This window comes from Bombyx mandarina, chromosome 22 (assembly GCF_030267445.1).
Source record: "Bombyx mandarina strain Sakado chromosome 22, ASM3026744v2".
Taxonomy (NCBI): Eukaryota; Metazoa; Arthropoda; class Insecta; order Lepidoptera; family Bombycidae; genus Bombyx; species Bombyx mandarina.
In genome coordinates, this window is record NC_143228.1 from 6,411,668 (window position 1) to 6,428,930 (window position 17,263).

Genomic DNA, 17,263 nt, shown 5'->3' on the forward strand with positions numbered 1-17,263 from the left:
AACTTGCATAAGGCCCGTCATGACTTACGCGAGTGTGGTGTTCGCTCACGCGGCCCGCACACACATTGACACCCTCCAATCTCTACAATCCCGCTTTTGCAGGTTAGCCGTCGGAGCTCCGTGGTTCGTGAGGAACGTTGACCTACACGACGACCTGGGCCTCGAATCTATCCATAAATACATGAAGTCAGCGTCGGAACGGTACTTCGATAAGGCTATGCGTCATGATAATCGCCTTATCGTTGCGCCGCTGACTACTCCCCGAATCCTGATCACGCAGGAGCCAGTCACCGTCGACGCCCTAGACACGTCCTTACGGATCCATCAGATCCAATAACCTTTGCATTAGAGGCCTTCAGCTCTAACACTAGGAGAAGGCTTAGGGACCTCGGTAACCGTACTCGTCGAACTCGACAAAGAGTTCGCCGTGCAACCTAACCTATGAATCAGCTCGCTGAATTTCTCGCCGGATCTTCTCAGCGGGTCGCGATTCCGATCCGGTAGTAGATTCATTCGCGAAGCAGCTACTCTTGAGCTGTTAGGTCTCCTTCGGAGGCGCTCGGGTAGCTGTTAGCAAATCCCACCCCTCCTGGGTGAGCCTTTGCTCGCCCACCTGTCCTGGTGAAACTGGAAAGGCCTCCGGGCCACCAGTAATCCTTCAATAATAAAAAAAAAAAAAAAAAAAAATATACCTGAGACCTTAGAACTTTTATCTCAAGCCGTTTGCGCAGTTTGGGTGGCGCATTTACGTTGTAGATGTCTATGGGCTCCAGTCACCACTTACCACCAGTTGGGCTGTGAGCTCGTCCACCACCTAAGCAATAAAAAAAAAAAAAGGACTAAGATGAAAAAAGGTTAAAGGACAAAAGAAAATATTTAGCCTACCAGAAAGAAACCTGAAATCAATCGATCAAGGTTAAACATTAAGCACAGTTAATGCTCTAAGACTTTTCCAGTTTCACTATGTTGGATGGATCAATTCGGGAGCTAAGCCGCGAAAGAGAATTTGCTAAAAACTGTTCGGGCAGGGATGTCGTTTATGTAAAAACCGGACAGGAACAGGAAGATCGAGGAGCCTTGCTTGCTCCAACCTGGAGACAGAGATATGGTTTCCCTAGATCCGTTACCGAAACGAATGATTTGACAAGTAGTCACGTAGTATGAGCACATCACATGAAGTCGTCGTGGCCTAAAGGATAAACGTCCGGTGCATTCGTATCGAGCGATGCAACGGTGTTCGAATCCCGCAGGCGGGTACCAATTTTTCTAATGAAATACGTACTTAACATGTGTTCACGATTGACTTCCACGGTGAAGGAATAACATCGTGTAATTAAAATCAAACCCGCAAAAATTATAATTTTCGTAATTACTGGTGGTAGGACCTCTTGTGAGTCCGCACGGGTAGGTACTACCACCCCGCCTATTTTTGCCGTGAAGCAGTAATGCGTTTCGGTTTGAAGGGTGGGGTAGCCGTTGTAACTATACTTGAGACCTTAGAACTTATATCTCAAGGTGGGTGGCGCATTTACGTCGTAGTTGTCTATGGGCTCCAGTAACCACTTAATACCAGGTGGGCTGTGAGCTCGTCTACCCATCTAAGGCAAAAAAAACATTATCCGATTCGCCCGTATCTAGTAAAAAATATTGTTGTACACCTTAATGAAATCGATAAAGAGAGCTCCCACGTAAACGACGTTGAATCTATACACCCATAGGACTGAACTGCGTCCTAGAGCATTAACTGATAGCAAAATGAGGTCTGTGAGGCTGTGCACCTACTGATAGCTTAAAAAAGAGCTTAAAGCAAAATGAAAGTGCATGTCTTCTAGTAAGTGACTTTAGCCTTCTTCAGCCCATTTAAACTCCTGCATAATGCATATTTCGTAGTAATGGGCTCACTAAGTTTTCTCTTTTCTCAAATGTTATTGCTAATCTTAAGCGTTATTGGCTATATTATGGCCCTATTTTATATATAATTATGTCTCAAGTCAAAATGCCACTGGTGCTTAGTGGCAAAATTAAGACGAATGATTACAACCTTAACGAGCTTGCCTTCAACATTACAGCTCTAAACTTTGAAAATAACTTAACAAATTAGCAGTGTTAAAATATGTTAAAAACTATTTCATACACTAGAAATAATATAATAATGAATAAAAAATAAATTATTTACCAGGGTTTATTTATATATAAAATACAGTATAAAATTGAAGATCCCAGAAATTGAGATCGGCACTTATTTAAAAATAAAACGACCACAGCGTCTTCTATATTATTTCTTAAATGCTCAACAGAGAAACACCATTTTCTACATTATTTATAAACAATGAAAACAGCTACCGTGGTTCCGCGCTCGCGTTGCTCAACCTCCATCATAACCAAGAACAAGCATGTACTTGTCTCATTGTATTTGTTTTTATGTGCCCGGCTGTCATTCTCACATGCAATGACTAACATTGAGCAACATCTCTCAATTAATTACACATACTTATGGCATAAACACATTCAAATAGGTTGACAACACAAATGCAAACTAAAAATTACATATTTCTGGACTTATCCTCTTTGATATTTTTTTATTTCCGAAAACAAACCTTACGTTTTACCTGGGAGTAAGTAGTCATAGTCGCTCATATAGGTTCGTGTTCTATTCCCAGTCAGAATGTCATTATCTTTGTAAGAAATATTGGGTATTTAGGGATGGAATGTCCTTATTGCTGTCGAGCATATGTATGATTGAGAAAACCCTAGCAAGAACGTTTGAATATAGAACATTCATTTCGTATTTACTAGACGTGCCATGCGGCTTCACCTGTGTGTGATTCATAATTCAGAAAAAATCAAAACAATCTATTTTACCAGGATAAAGAGGTGCTTGTGTCACCTTCGGGTCAATAAACTACCACTCGATTTGTAATCCGTTGATACGTAAAATCGCGAACCAGCAAGCACGCTGTCGTATTTATCATATCTCAGAAATGGCCAGCACATATCATTTACCATGTGTCTTAATCTAGATTATAAAACTTTTTGTGAGATTTTTCATCCAAATATTATCAGCCCTTTTGCGTGAATAAATAAATTTCATAACACAAGCATTCAAACATACAGACTTTCAAATTTATAATATCAATAGACATGTACATTTATATATTGTTTTGAGCGAAAACTGACGATGAATTCAAAACGAAGTATAAACACAGTAATACTAGAAAGAGAGAAAAACATTAACATCCCAACATGTCTAACAATGTACGAAAGGTTTATATATATATATGTATAATATTACAGAAATACATATTTTACCACTTGATACAAAAGTTAATCTTCTAAGTTATAAAATTTCTCTCCGCGCAATCAGCGTATAATCTTATATTAATGTCGTCGTTAAAACATATTACATGCAAAGTATAACATTTCTTTATGCTTAATTACATAACAAGATCATTCGCACGTACTTAAAACATTAAGAATTGTACCAAATAAAAACAAAATTAAGTAACTTGCTTTGTTTTCGACACGTGTCCTCAGTAAATTACAACAACAATAAATACAAGGTAATTAACCAAAACAGGAATCACGCTTTGGTTTTCGGTCGATAATACTAATTATTTCACGAAATATAAATCATAGCTTATGATACTAAATACTTACATATTAGAAGCTAATTGACTGATCAAGCCGAATGCCTAGGCGTTACGTTAGTGCTGTTAACAAGCCCTGAGAAATTGATCAATGGATTTTTGCTCTATTAATTCCCACACACTAAACCTCTATATAAGCTAATGAACTAAAGCCAAACATGTTCACTATTGTCTTGGTCGTATAGATAAGTCAATAAGGTTTATCGATTTAACAAAATGTACACGACAGTAAGTTTTCTTTTATTTCGATTATGTGATTTGAAAATGTGTATAGTGTTTGGGTAGTTGTGCAAATTCAATAATTAAGATAAAACTACATTTGAAAAACATTAAACAAGATAATTTAAAAATGTTTCCACCCGTCTTAGATTTTGGGGTGCAATCGATATTGTTTCCAATTTATAATTCAATTTTAAAAACCTAAAACTTTTATTTATAAAATACGCAATGCTTATCATTTTCCTCGTTAAAAGCTGTCTGGGATACTGTCCAGCCTATAAAGTATAATATCGATATATTGGTGCGTTGCTGTGTATATGAAAAGCAAACCAATAATCATCAGTTTTACATCTTAATAGATATAAATTACGTGTCACGTTGTTTGTCCGCGATGGACACCTAAACTACTGAACCGATTTTAACTTCTTTTTTTTTAAATATGTCTTTTGTTCCAACTTAGGCCATAGGATGGTTTTTATTTCGATTAGTGGTCACAATATTTATTAATTAATTATTATTATTATTTGAAATTTTCATAAGTCTAAAACAGATGGTGCCTTAAATCAGTTTTTACAGACAATTGCTATACTATCTGACATTAATATCTCATAGATGACACTGTGTTAAAAATACCAACGCTTTACTTAAGCTACAATTTAATAGCATAAACACCACGTGTTGCTAAGGCTAAAGCATAAGTGAAATTTATTTTGTAGTAAACGCAATAAAGTAAGATCCAATTGTTCTTACTTTGTAAATGTTTAGTATTAGCATAGCCTGCCACGTGTTATTTAGAAACAAAAACCTTAGCCACAGCAACGTGTGGCTGGATCTGCTAGATATATTATACTTCAATATCCTCAAGCTACCTTTGTCTAATAAGAGCGTCTTTATAATATTGAGATTTCGACTTCATATCTAGTGGTATTTTTTTTATTTATTGCATAAATGGGGTTACGAGCTCACAGCCCACCTGGTGTTAAGTGGTTACTGGAACCCATAGACATCTACAACGTAAATGCGCCACCCACCTGTGATATAAGTTCTAAGATCTCAGTATAGTTACAACGGCTGCCCGACCCATCAAACCGAAACGCATTACTGCTTCACGGCAAAAATAGGCAGGGCGGTGTTACCTACCCGCGCGGACTCACAAGAGGTCCTACCACCAGTAAGAAATGTATGTTATGTTGCTATACGTTTATAGTACATAAAGGAATCAGTAAAAGAACAAAAAAAAGCATTGATTAAATATTATTGACAGTTACATTAACAACTAATTTAAAATTTAGGTTACGGCACTCTTTGTATTGGTATCTGCATGCCAAGCAATTTTTCCGTTTCACCATCACCACCCAGCTATTTCTCATCAAGAAATCGAGAAACATGTCGGACCCCACCATACCGTGGGAATACACCACCCAGTACCGATACCCATTCATCACCATGTGCCTTTAGTTCATCACATCCCACACCATCATATTCCAATTCATCATGATCACTACGTGAGTATTTCTCTGGTATATTTTCATTTTACATGTATCTCTTAAATCTCAGTCTGTTTTGTTTCTTCGTTCTTCTGCTTTTCTAATAATGCTGTATATTATTTTTCTGACGTAGCTGTGCATACGAACTCAGACTACAATTGATCCCGAGCAATGTTTGTTTCCCTACCCAATCGTCGGTAGCCTAAGGGAAAATCTGACTACTCACTCAGGTGAGCTCAAGGGCTCAACATAAGGGAATTTGCTAACACTGATATGTGGAAAGAGCAGTGCTTTGCTGACTCTACGATCGGATCGGAATTGCGACCTACTGGGATTATTCCCGGGAGTATATACTCAGTTAATTCCGAATGGTTACTAGAGGTTTTAGACATCGCAACGAAAATGCCATCCATCCACTTTGGCCCACATTACGTCACTCGTCGAAAAATATTACTAGTGTATCCGCTGTCCACCCTTTGAGCAGGAATGCTTAACAAACTTGCAACAGAAATACGCGGACGGCGATACCAGTTTACGTGAGCTCACAGGCTGCGCTAACGCATATGAACAGTTTTTCCCATTAAATTTCACATATTAGGGGCTAAAGTATGAAATTGCCGATTTCCTCCAGGTGCTCCAGTAACCACTTAATACCAGTGTGGGCTGTAAGCTCGTCCAAACGTCTAAGCTATAAAAAAAAATTGTACAGAAAAATTGAAAATCGTTTTATTTTTTCATTTAAAATATTTATTTAATCAAAATATCTACCTTTATTATATATACATTGCTGCCATCTAATAAGAAGTTCATTTACGCCTTTGCGATAGAACTCTGGTGATCTAGATTCTACAAAATGTGTGAAAGCATTTTGTACTGTCTCCTGGCGAGAAAACTTTTTATAACGTAGAAAATTGTCCAAATTACGAAAAAACTGGTAGTCCGTTGGAGCAAGGTCTAAACTGTATCCATAGCAAACGACATATTTTATTTATTTATTTCAGTATCTTCAATATTCTTTCTACTAATCTAAACATAAAATCATTTACAGGCATTTCCGGAGTACAAATTCGCGTACTCCGTCCACGACCATCATACCGGAGATGTGAAATCTCAACATGAGCTCAGACATGGTGATGTTGTGAGGGGTGGATACGAGCTTGTTGAACCTGACGGTCGTTTCAGGAAAGTGGAGTACAAGGCCGATGATCACACCGGGTATGATTTCAGTTGATATTTTTTATAACTTCGGAAATTTTTAGACGCACAAAGGGCTACGTAACGATGCTTTCAAATTACCTAAAATATGTTACATTACATATGCTGTGATGTTATAATACCAGAAAAGAAATTCTCTTTTATTAAACTTGGTTAAGTCGCAAACATGAGATATTAATATTACATCCCAAAACTTGTGTAATATCTACAAATTAAAACCTTCATACTATATGAATATTAAGATTCTCAATATGCTTACAACTAAGTATCATATTATTAAAACACCATTTGGGGAATTGTTAATTCTGAATTGTAACGAAGAGTACCTACGTATTACTTTAACGACGCGAAAAATATGTTAATACCCACATGTGAATTTGACCCATAGACACAGCCCACTGAGTTTCTCGCCGGATCTTCTCAGTGGGTCGCGTTTCCGATCCGGTGGTAGATTCTGCGAAGCACTGCTCTTGCTAGGGTCAGTGTTAGCAACTCTCCGGTTGAGCCCCGCGAGCTCACCTACAAACGTTAGGGTGAAGCTGAAATAGCCTCTCAAGGCTATCAGCATAGGTAGGAAAAAAAAAAAAAAAAAAAAAGTGAATTTGACGTGTGCGAAATTCGTTTCAATACACTTTGCAAGTAATTTCCTAGAACGCTAACAATTGTTACAGTTTCAACGCTATCGTTCATCATTCGTCACCGCATCATCATTTCCATCAAGAGCATCATCACATTTAATCATAAATTTCGACCAGCAATTTCATTGTTAAATCGACCAACGTAATATAAATATAATATAATTTTGTTCATATACTGATAAAAATGCAAAATAATACATTAGCGCTAATTTTGTATTGAACAATTGTTTTATTATCCTTGCACCTTCCTTTGTATTTTTGACCTACCTTTCTATGATGTGAAGGTCGACCATAACTATAGCACTAAGTGATTTACTTTGATCACCACGTTAGCTCAATGTCAGTGACCCTGACTGCCTTACCACGAGGACTGGATTCCATTTCTGCTAGGATTCAATAAAGTTTTATTAAAGACGTTTGGGCTTCAAGATCATAAAGATATTCTAGTCTTAGAAATCCATATCTGGAGTTTTGCAGAACTGATTAAAATTTACAGAAAATTGAAATAAGTTTGTAAATAAAAAATAGCTTTTTTTTTCCTACCTATCCTGATAGCCTTGAGAGGCTATTTCAGCTTCACCCTAACGTGTGTAGGTAAGCTCACGGGGCTCAAACCGGAGTGTTGCTAACACTGACCCTAGCAAGAGCAGTGCTTCGCAGAATCTACCACCGGAAGCTTTTATGATAATTTACATTATGTCTTAGTTTAGAAAGAGATGCTTTAATAAAAAAAGAAATATTTTTATCAACCATATGTACTTATACAGTATTTCTAAGTTTATTTTCATTATTATTATCAATATTGTCATTCCTTAACATTGAGTATTTAAAATGTATTTAGACTGTCGAATGCATGGCAGTTTATGTTAAACTAAGTTAGGAAAGTTGAATATAGTCAGATATAAAGACTTCACAATTAAAGGCCTATATTTTTTTGATTCCTTAGACGAGTTGACGAGCTCACGGCCCACCTGGTGTTAAGTGGTTACCGGAGCCCATAGACATTTATAACGTAATACCTGCTACCCACCTTGAGACATGAGCTGTAAGATCTCACTTTTAACAGTACAAAAGCTGCCCTGCTCTTCAAACTGAAACATATTACTGCTTCACGGCAGAAATAGGCAGAGTGGTGGCAAATAGATAAAAACTCAGTATAAAAGAAACAAAATATTTAAATAAACTCTAAAATACAAAAATATATATAAACTCCTAGTAGAAGTTGAGAGCAATTATTTAAGAAAGTGTTTAAAAAAGTTAGTTGATTTTGAACTAACTTATTTACGATCAAATTACGATCATTCAATTGCTACGCAAATATGTTAACATTACAGGCGGAAATGTTTATTATTATTTTACTGACCTATAATTAATCAAGTTGCACTAAATAAATGATTTTCAAGCTATACGCACTTATTTGTTGGAATGGTTGGAATGGTACGAAGGCGGCACTGAAAATTTCGGGAATTAACGAAGTGACACAACATTACTATTTAAAAATGTATTTATTGCTTTTCGAAGTATTCTCCGCAAAATTCGACACATTTTTCCATACGATGGAACCAATCATTGAAGCAACCATTCCATTCGGAGGTTGGGGGCTCCAAAATGGCCGTTTTGTAGGCGTCCACAGCTTCTTCAGGTGACGAAAATCTCTGTCCACGCAATTTATTCTTTATTTTAGGGAGTGTATAGAAATCATTAGGGCTTAGGTCGGGGCTGTACGGTGGATGGTCTAATAATTCTATGTTTTCTTGCTCTAAAAACTCTTTTGTTCTGTGCGCGGTGTGAGAACTCGCATTGTCGTGATGGAGGATGATGCGGCGGTTGCAGTTCTATTTACGGAGTTCAGAAACGACCTGTGGCAAACAAATGCTAGCATACCATTCTGCATTAACCGTTCTTTGTCCCTCAAGAGGAATAGTCGTAACATGGCCGGTTTTGGAGACAAACGTGGCCACCATTTTTTTTGCAACACTCCGTGAACGAACAATATTTGTTGGCTTTAACTCATTTTCGAACACCCAAACTCGTGACTGGTTTTTTGTTTCGGGTTCGTACGCGTATATCCAGGATTCGTCACCTGATACAATGTTGTATACAGCATTTGAGGATCCTGCGTGGAATCTTTCGAGAGTTCTGACGCACCAAGTAACGCGAGCCGCTTTTTGCTCTTCACAGAGCGAATGCGGTATCCATCGGGAAAACAACTTTTTTACACCTAATTGTTCATGCAAGATTATTTGTATTTGACTCATGCCAATGTCTAAAGTTGCCTGAATTTCGCGGTATGTCACATGTCGATCTTCCTCAATCAGCTTACGCACAGCATCAACGTTTTCTTGGGTGACTGCAGTTTTTGGACGACCTTGACGGGGATCATCACTGAGCTTGACACGTCCACGTTGAAACTCAGCAAACCAGCGATAAATTGTGGTTTTGGATGGGGCTTCATCACCAAATGCAGAAATCATCCGGTCAACACACTGTTTTTGTGTCAAACCACTTCGAAAGTCATAATAAATCATCGCTCTTGAATTTTCTCGAGTCAATTCCATTTTCTCAACGACTAAACAAGTTTGACAAAACCTCGTGACAAGACCGAGAATCTTTTTTTAAATAAATAAATGGTATTCGATTTTTAAAACCAAGGAATTTTCAATTAAAAAGATTTTAATATGACAGAAACAGTGGAAATATTCCATTCCCGATACTTTTAGTGCAGCCAGTAGCCATCATAATTTCTGGAAAATAATTCTAAATGCCAGACTTCAGTTTGTCTTTGAATATTCATGTGTTTTGAGAAAAGGGATCTCATAGTACAGGATAAACCCTGAATCTGTGAATTCGTTTCAGAGCATCATGGAGCGCGATAAAAAGGTCGCTTGTAACGCACTGTTGATAAACACAGTGATTTTAAGTTTTAAAGGATGACCGCGGTGGTTTTAGGTTTAAGCTACACAGCAACCAATCTAATTTTTTTTTAACACATACTCTAACCTCAACATAATTTTTTAATGATTTTCATTTTTATCACGTATTAACGTGCGCAATGAGCATTGACCTTTTTTATTTTCTGTAACTGGAAAACCGTTTCGAGAAATTACAGGTTACAGCCGATTAAAAAAAACGAATTTCTAATGAAACGTAATTAGCAATATTTTTATAAAATACATTTGACCTTTGTGTTTTGTTTTCAAATGACCTCATCTTTTATTCAAAAAGAGACTTTAGTCTATATGCTTATATACAATATGTGTACGCTCAAATTAAATTACATGATCTTATTGATAGGCTTAAAACATACAAAATAAAGGTAGGTATATCTTTGTTTTTAATAAAAATCCTTTGCCTCTGTTCTATGCTACGCTTGACCCTTCCATGAAAATTTTAATCAACTCATTTCCAATTGACCCACGGTAAGGTGAAATCATGCTTTTGATTCATGGTCACGGTTCCGTAACGCATAGTACCTACTTAATATCCTCACCCCGATGGAAGTTAATGGTCTGATCAAAGACCTACGTCGCAAGGCTCCCAGTTCCGGCGGTATATATAACCACGTTAACGAAGCGGACATTATCGGCATACATAAAAAATCATCCGACGAGCTACCGTCCGATTAGCCTCCTCATGTCTTTAGGCAAACTCTATAAGCGTCTGCTCTACAGGCGCCTCAGAGACTTAGCCTCTTCCAAGGGCATTCTGATCGATGAACAATTCAGATTCCGTGCAAATCACTCATACGTACAACAGGTGCACCGTCTCATGGAGCACATTCTCGTACGGCTCAACTGACCAAAACCGTTCTGCACGGGAGCCCTTCTTTTGGACGTTGCAAAAGCGTTTGACAAGCCTGGCACAACGGTTTGATTTTCGAACTATTCAACATAGGCATGCCGGACAGTCTCGTGCTCATCATACGGAACTTCTTATCGAACCACTCTCTTCCATATGGAGTCGAAGGAACCCGCTTCTCCCCACGACCTCTAACGGCTGTAATCTGGCAAGGCTCCCTCCTCTCGCCGCTCCTATTTATTTTATTTATTAACGAAATTTCCCGGTCGCCGCCGACCTAGTTAGCCTTATTCGCCGACAACGACAACAAACGTTTACTACTCGAGTACTTGAGAAACAAGACCCTAATCACGAGTAAGCTCCAGAGCGCAGCCGTAACTATCGAACAATGGTTACAAAAATGGCGCATAGACATCAACCCAGCGAAAAGCACAGCAGTGCTATTTCAAAGGGGAAACTCAACGCTTATTTCCGGCCGATTTAGGAAGAGAAATATCGCACCCCCGATTACTCTCTTCCTCCAACCTATACCCCGGGCCAGGAAAGCCGCGACCCTGCCGCGTTTATTCTTGGCACACTCTACCCTATGATCTGTAAGCGTGAAACTGGAAAGGCCTCCGGGCCACCAGATCACCACCTCAATCATAAAAAAAACGTAATATAATTTATCATTACTTTGGTATATTTGAATCATATTGTAAAGTGTGCTCGTGAGGACGCACGACCGATACTTTTGCACATATTTTATACATAGTGACACAGTGAAGTCGTCGTGGTCTAAAGGATAATACGTCCGGTGCATTCGTGTTAAGCGATGCACCGGTGTTCGGAACTCAGGCGGGTACCAATTTTTCTAATGAAATACGTATTCAACAACTGTTCACGATTGACTTCCACGATGAAGGAATAACATCGTGTAATAAAAATCAATCCCCCAAAATTATAATTTGCGTAATTACTGGTGGTAGGACCTCTTGGGAGTCCGCACGGGTAGGTACCACCAACCCGCCTATTTCTGCCGTGAAGCAGTAATGCGTTTCGGTTTGAAGGGTGGGGCAGCCGTTGTAACTATACTGAGACCTTAGACCTTATATCTCAAGGTGGGTGGCGCATTTACGTTGTAGATGTCTATGGGCTTCAGTAACCACTTATCACCAGGTGGGCTGTGAGCTCGTCCACCCATCTGAGCAATAAAAAACAAATAAAAAAACAGTGCAAATACGATCCTTGGGTCCGCGGTTTCCTACCGAGATCTGCAGACCCTCCTGTTCCACATAGACCGCGCGCAGCCTAGGCGCGGACACTTCGTAGGATGTTCAGCCCCGACCTAGAAAAAAGGGGTTCGACGAAATTAAACTATATAAAGTAACAACGAAATTACATAACATAACATAATAAAATTTAACGGTAGGCAGCGGCTTGGCTCTGTCCCTGACATTGCTAACGTCCATGGGCGACGGTAACCACTCACAATCAGGTGGGCCCTATGCTCGTCTGCCTTTACGGCAATAAAAAAATAAAAAAAACTAGGTAGAGAAAAGGTGCAAAGTAATATGAACAAAAAACAAATAAAAAAATGCATTAACTAGGACAAACCTCACAAAGGCTACCGAATCCACTATAATACACTGTTCTCGCAATGCCTTAAATAGGAATAGCGATGTATCATTTAATAAACTACTCATGAAACGCACATGCAGTAATTTAAACCACCAACATAACCTCGTTTTCTTTCGCAGCATTGATGAACACGCCCATCCTCAATCGAGAAAATCTACCAAATCGATGCGTAATTGCTTCTAAATTAATTCTTTTGCAGGATGCCAATGATTACTAGTCAACATTTTTATGCGTATAAATACTTGAAGAATACCATCCGATGTTACATGTGTTCGGAACATCAAGATAACATAATGTTTGCTAAGGTAAACAAGGAAACTAACAAATAACCATTACATCAAATTAAATGGCTTAAGTTTGACCGGGGACAAAAACTTCTTTCCAGATGGTGATTTTGTTGAGCATAGCTGTGTGCGTGCTAGGAGGCGGCCATGCTACTTCAGAACAGAAAGTCGTAGTTCGACACAAGAAGATAATAAATGCTGACAAGAAATCGGACGAATACGTAAGTCGCCTTATTTGACATTCCTCAAAGTTTTACTTTTGCTTTTTCTGGCATAAAAAGGACAAGCTCATTCACTTAGTGTAGACAGTTAAAGGAGACATAGTCATCGCAACGTGAGTGCTCCCTACCTCAGACTTGAAGGAGAAGCGTCAATTTTATTAGAATAATGACCGTCCTGCGTACAGTTTTATTGATAGTATGGCTTATGGTAAGCCCACAGAGCGAAGCTGTCATATTTTCTGTTCTTCTCCTTTTTTGAATTTATATGTCATCTTTCTACTTATCTTTCCCAGGCATGGTCGTATCCATCATACGAGTTCTCTTATAAAGTACATGATCCACACACACATGACAAAAAAGGACAATCCGAGAACAGAGAGGATGATGAGGTGAAAGGCGAATACTGGCTGATTCAACCTGATGGTCATAAACGTATCGTTTCTTACCATGGGGATAAGAAATCGGGGTAAAATCACCTTCATATTCCTTTATTTCAATATTACTTAAATAAGATGACCTGATGTAATACGAAGTAAATATTTTCTAGCACAACATACAACGGGTCTCATCTGTTATTTGTATTGTAAAACTTTGAAACGCATGTATAGTTTTGTCTCAATAATAATTGCAGACGCACTTTTTATAAAATCTGTGATATGATATATGATAGATATTTTATTCGAATTCATATTATTCCAGTTTCCATGCCGACGTCAAATACTCCGAGCCCCACAAACATATTGATGAAGAAAAGAAATCTCACCACATCCCGCACTACCCTGAAGTAGAGCATAAAAACATTATTGTTGATTACAAAAAAGAAGAAAAAGAAGAAGGAGAAAGACAAGAAGATGAAGAAGAAGAACAGGATAACAAAGAAGAAGACAAAGACGGCCATTCTTCTGTTAATTTAGGTGAATACGAGCCACTGCCTTATCGAGCTCCTGTAGTACACAAGATCAGAGAAAACTACCACCATCCTCATTACTACAGAAAAAATAGAAGGTCCTAGATTAATAAAACCTTGAACGTCACCAACATGAACGAAAACCTTGCGGCGAATGAAACGTGCAAACTGAAAAATGTGTGATATTTTAGTCAAAATTTTAATATTTAATTTGCAATGTTAAGCGCAAAATAAAAGATTTTTCGCGCAGTTTGAAGTATTATTTTTGTATATCCCTAAAACTTCAACTTCAGTACTTTGTGAACCAAACTTTTGCATTTTATTTCCTGCTAAGAAAATTGATGAAATGAAAATTGATAGAAGAGAAATTGTAATAGAAAAAAGAAAGAAAACATTTAATTTTCAGCTGTTATTGTATTAAAAAGATTTAAAGTAATGACATAAAAAAACAACCTTTAGGAAATATGTTGTCAAATGTCGTCGTTGCGGATTAAACTCAAACTGCAGTATAGAAAGCACTTATTTATTCCACACGCACCTTAAAATCGTATACATTAACAATCAATTGGTTTTTATCCTTTGAACCTTTTAAAAACGTAAAACACAAATTTTCATCTCATGACATTTTTCCCTCAATCTGACAGCATGTCTTTCTTTTTTTCCGGACGTCTCCCGTTGTTAATCTGTGTGTGAAAAACCATTCACCACAAACCTACTATAAATATGTGAGCTATATGAGGTAACGACTTATTGAAATGAACAATATATCAGGCGCTTCGAAGAGGCCACGTTTAACTAAAACCAGTTCCGGCATTTTTTACTCATGGTATTCTCACCAAAACCATATAAAAACGATAGGTTACTTACGCCTAATAATATCGCTATTTTCACGTATTTTTAAATTATTTAAAAACATTAGCACGGTATAGCATAATTTTTTTGGAATGCTATTAAATAATTAATATCCAAGATAACGAAGACATGTTTTTTAGAAGGCAAGAGCACAGATCGATTTTATTTTTGTTCAACTCTATATTAAAGAATAAAAAATATATTTAAGGTAAATCATAATAATGTACTGAAAAGTGTAATAGCTGAAAGAAAATGAACTTTGTGTTATACAACCAACACTCTTGTCGAACCCGTCGCTGGCGACAAAGGCTCGTCGAACAAATTAACCCGCAGACACAGCCCACTGACTTCCTCGTCGGATCTTCTCAATTGGTCGCGTTTCCGATCCGGTGGTAGCGCGGCTGGGAAGCTCTGCTCTTGCTAGGGTTAATGAAAGCAACGTCTCCAGGTTTGAGCCCCGAGAGCAAGCCTACTCGTTCTTCAAATCTAGTAGGTATAACCACTTGAGGTTACTACGACTTTCCAAACAGGTAGTAGTGGTCGACTGTTAATTCCATATTTATCAAATTATGATAACTGGTCTCCGACATTGTTGTGGGTGCAATTGGTTTTAGTTGTTTTGGCGGTAGAGCGTATTGTGCTTCTGCATGGCCTAACAATGTAAGAATGTGTAAATGTATTTTTAACCCCTTTATCACTCCAAGATGTGTGAATTCTTTGTGTGCGCAAAGAAAAAAATATTAATGAACATATCGACGCTTGAAAGGCAAACATGACTAAGCGACAATAACTGCTTTGTACATAAATGATAGGCAATAACCATATTCGATGCGCAAAACAAATGTATTTCTAGGTCTATTAAAATCATTTCAATCCTACAGTTACTAGCTAGATTCTACTACAGCTAGATTCGTTAAAATATTATTTTTTTTCAGGTATTTCATCTTTAAATTAGTCTACTGTAAAGTTCACGCATTGTCGCTTAGTCACGTTTGCCTTTCAAGCGTCGATATTTTACAAGAACTAGATCATAGCGCGATATTAAAACCTATAATATTTCCAAATGCCTTAAATCATAGAATGAAAGTAGTAAACGCTAAATTAAACCGTAAAAATTATTTAAGTTAACTTTATCGCCATTTCATTGGCTCATCAACGTCACTTAACATCAGAAAATTATATTTGTTTAGGATCTCAGCAACTGCTCAGCTCATCAATAAACGATTCTGCCACCGCAGACTATTCCTCGAATCCTAATCACGCAGGAGCAAGTCACCGTCGTCGCCCTAGACACGTCCTTACGGATCCATCAGATCCAATAACTCTTGCATTAGACGCCTTCAGCTCTAACACTAGGAGCAGGCTTAGGATCCCGGTAACCGTACTCGTCGATCTCGGCAAAGAGTTCGACGTGGAACCTAACCCATGCATCAGCCCGCTGAGTTTCTCGCCGGATCTTCTAAGTGGGTCGCGATTCTGATCCGGTCGTAGATTCATTCGCGAAGCAGCTGCTCTTGAGTTGTTAGGTCTTCTTCGGAGGCGCTCTGGCAGCTGTTAGCAACCCTCCGGGCTAAGACTCTGCTCGCCAACCTGTCCTGGTGAAACTGGAAAGGCGTCCGGGCCACGAGTAATACTTAAATCATAAAAAAATATATAATAAAAACGATTCTACTCAGTGCAGTTTGTAGTGATTTACTATTCGGCATCATTCATTTCAGAGTCTTCATTAAGTTATTATGACTTTTCGTTAAGTTTAAACTACAAACACTAAATAATTTAGAAAACTGCACTCCTATTATAACGAAGATTACTAAAAACAATAGTAAATTTTCCACGAGGTAGCTTATAGGCACGCCTTGCGTATTATCCCACCAGCCTTGGTTGGGTATGTTTTTAAATCGTATAACCTTCATTTTAGTATTGTCGATTAAATCATAAATTGGTGATAACCATCGATCAAGCTAGTAAACTGTCTGCCGTCGTTTTATGTGGGAGTAGACCTTACATTATTAAACTGTCATAAAATATACTCCATTTTATGTAGTTACGCAATATAAAATTAAAGACTTTAAGTACGTGTTTAACTTAAACTTTCAGTGTTCCGAATGGTTGATCAAGGAATGCTTTTAAGACCTTTTGGCATATTACAGTACTTAAAATAATTAATTAAGTTAATAACGTACCAAAAAAATAGGAAAGTAAAACAAACTTGATTCAGACGTAAGACCTTCACAATAAGACCCCAACTTTATAACACTTATCAACATTACGAGATTAAATTTGTTATTCCTGTTAAGAAACTAAAATTAAATCATTGTCTAGCATTAATATTACTTTTTTTTTTTTTATTACTTAGATGGGTGGACGAGCTCACA

General features: G+C 37.8%; 2 protein-coding genes across 2 annotated transcripts; both read left to right on the plus strand.

Annotated features, from left to right (window-relative positions):
• Positions 1–3,826: 3,826 nt before the first annotated feature.
• On the plus strand, positions 3,827–7,406 carry CPR82 (cuticular protein RR-2 motif 82). Its single transcript, XM_028174509.2, has 4 exons — positions 3,827–3,875; positions 5,159–5,371; positions 6,402–6,568; positions 7,240–7,406. Exons 1-4 carry the CDS (start codon positions 3,864–3,866, stop codon positions 7,304–7,306), a joined length of 459 nt encoding a protein of 152 aa, XP_028030310.2. The 5' UTR covers positions 3,827–3,863; the 3' UTR covers positions 7,307–7,406.
• A 5,422-nt stretch (positions 7,407–12,828) lies between these two features.
• Positions 12,829–14,278, plus strand: CPR81 (cuticular protein RR-2 motif 81). The gene is made up of 4 exons (XM_089736967.1): positions 12,829–12,929; positions 13,010–13,129; positions 13,423–13,595; positions 13,829–14,278. The coding sequence occupies exons 1-4, from the start codon at positions 12,831–12,833 to the stop codon at positions 14,139–14,141; spliced, it is 705 nt and encodes a 234-aa protein (XP_089593093.1). The 5' UTR covers positions 12,829–12,830; the 3' UTR covers positions 14,142–14,278.
• Positions 14,279–17,263: the final 2,985 nt, after the last annotated feature.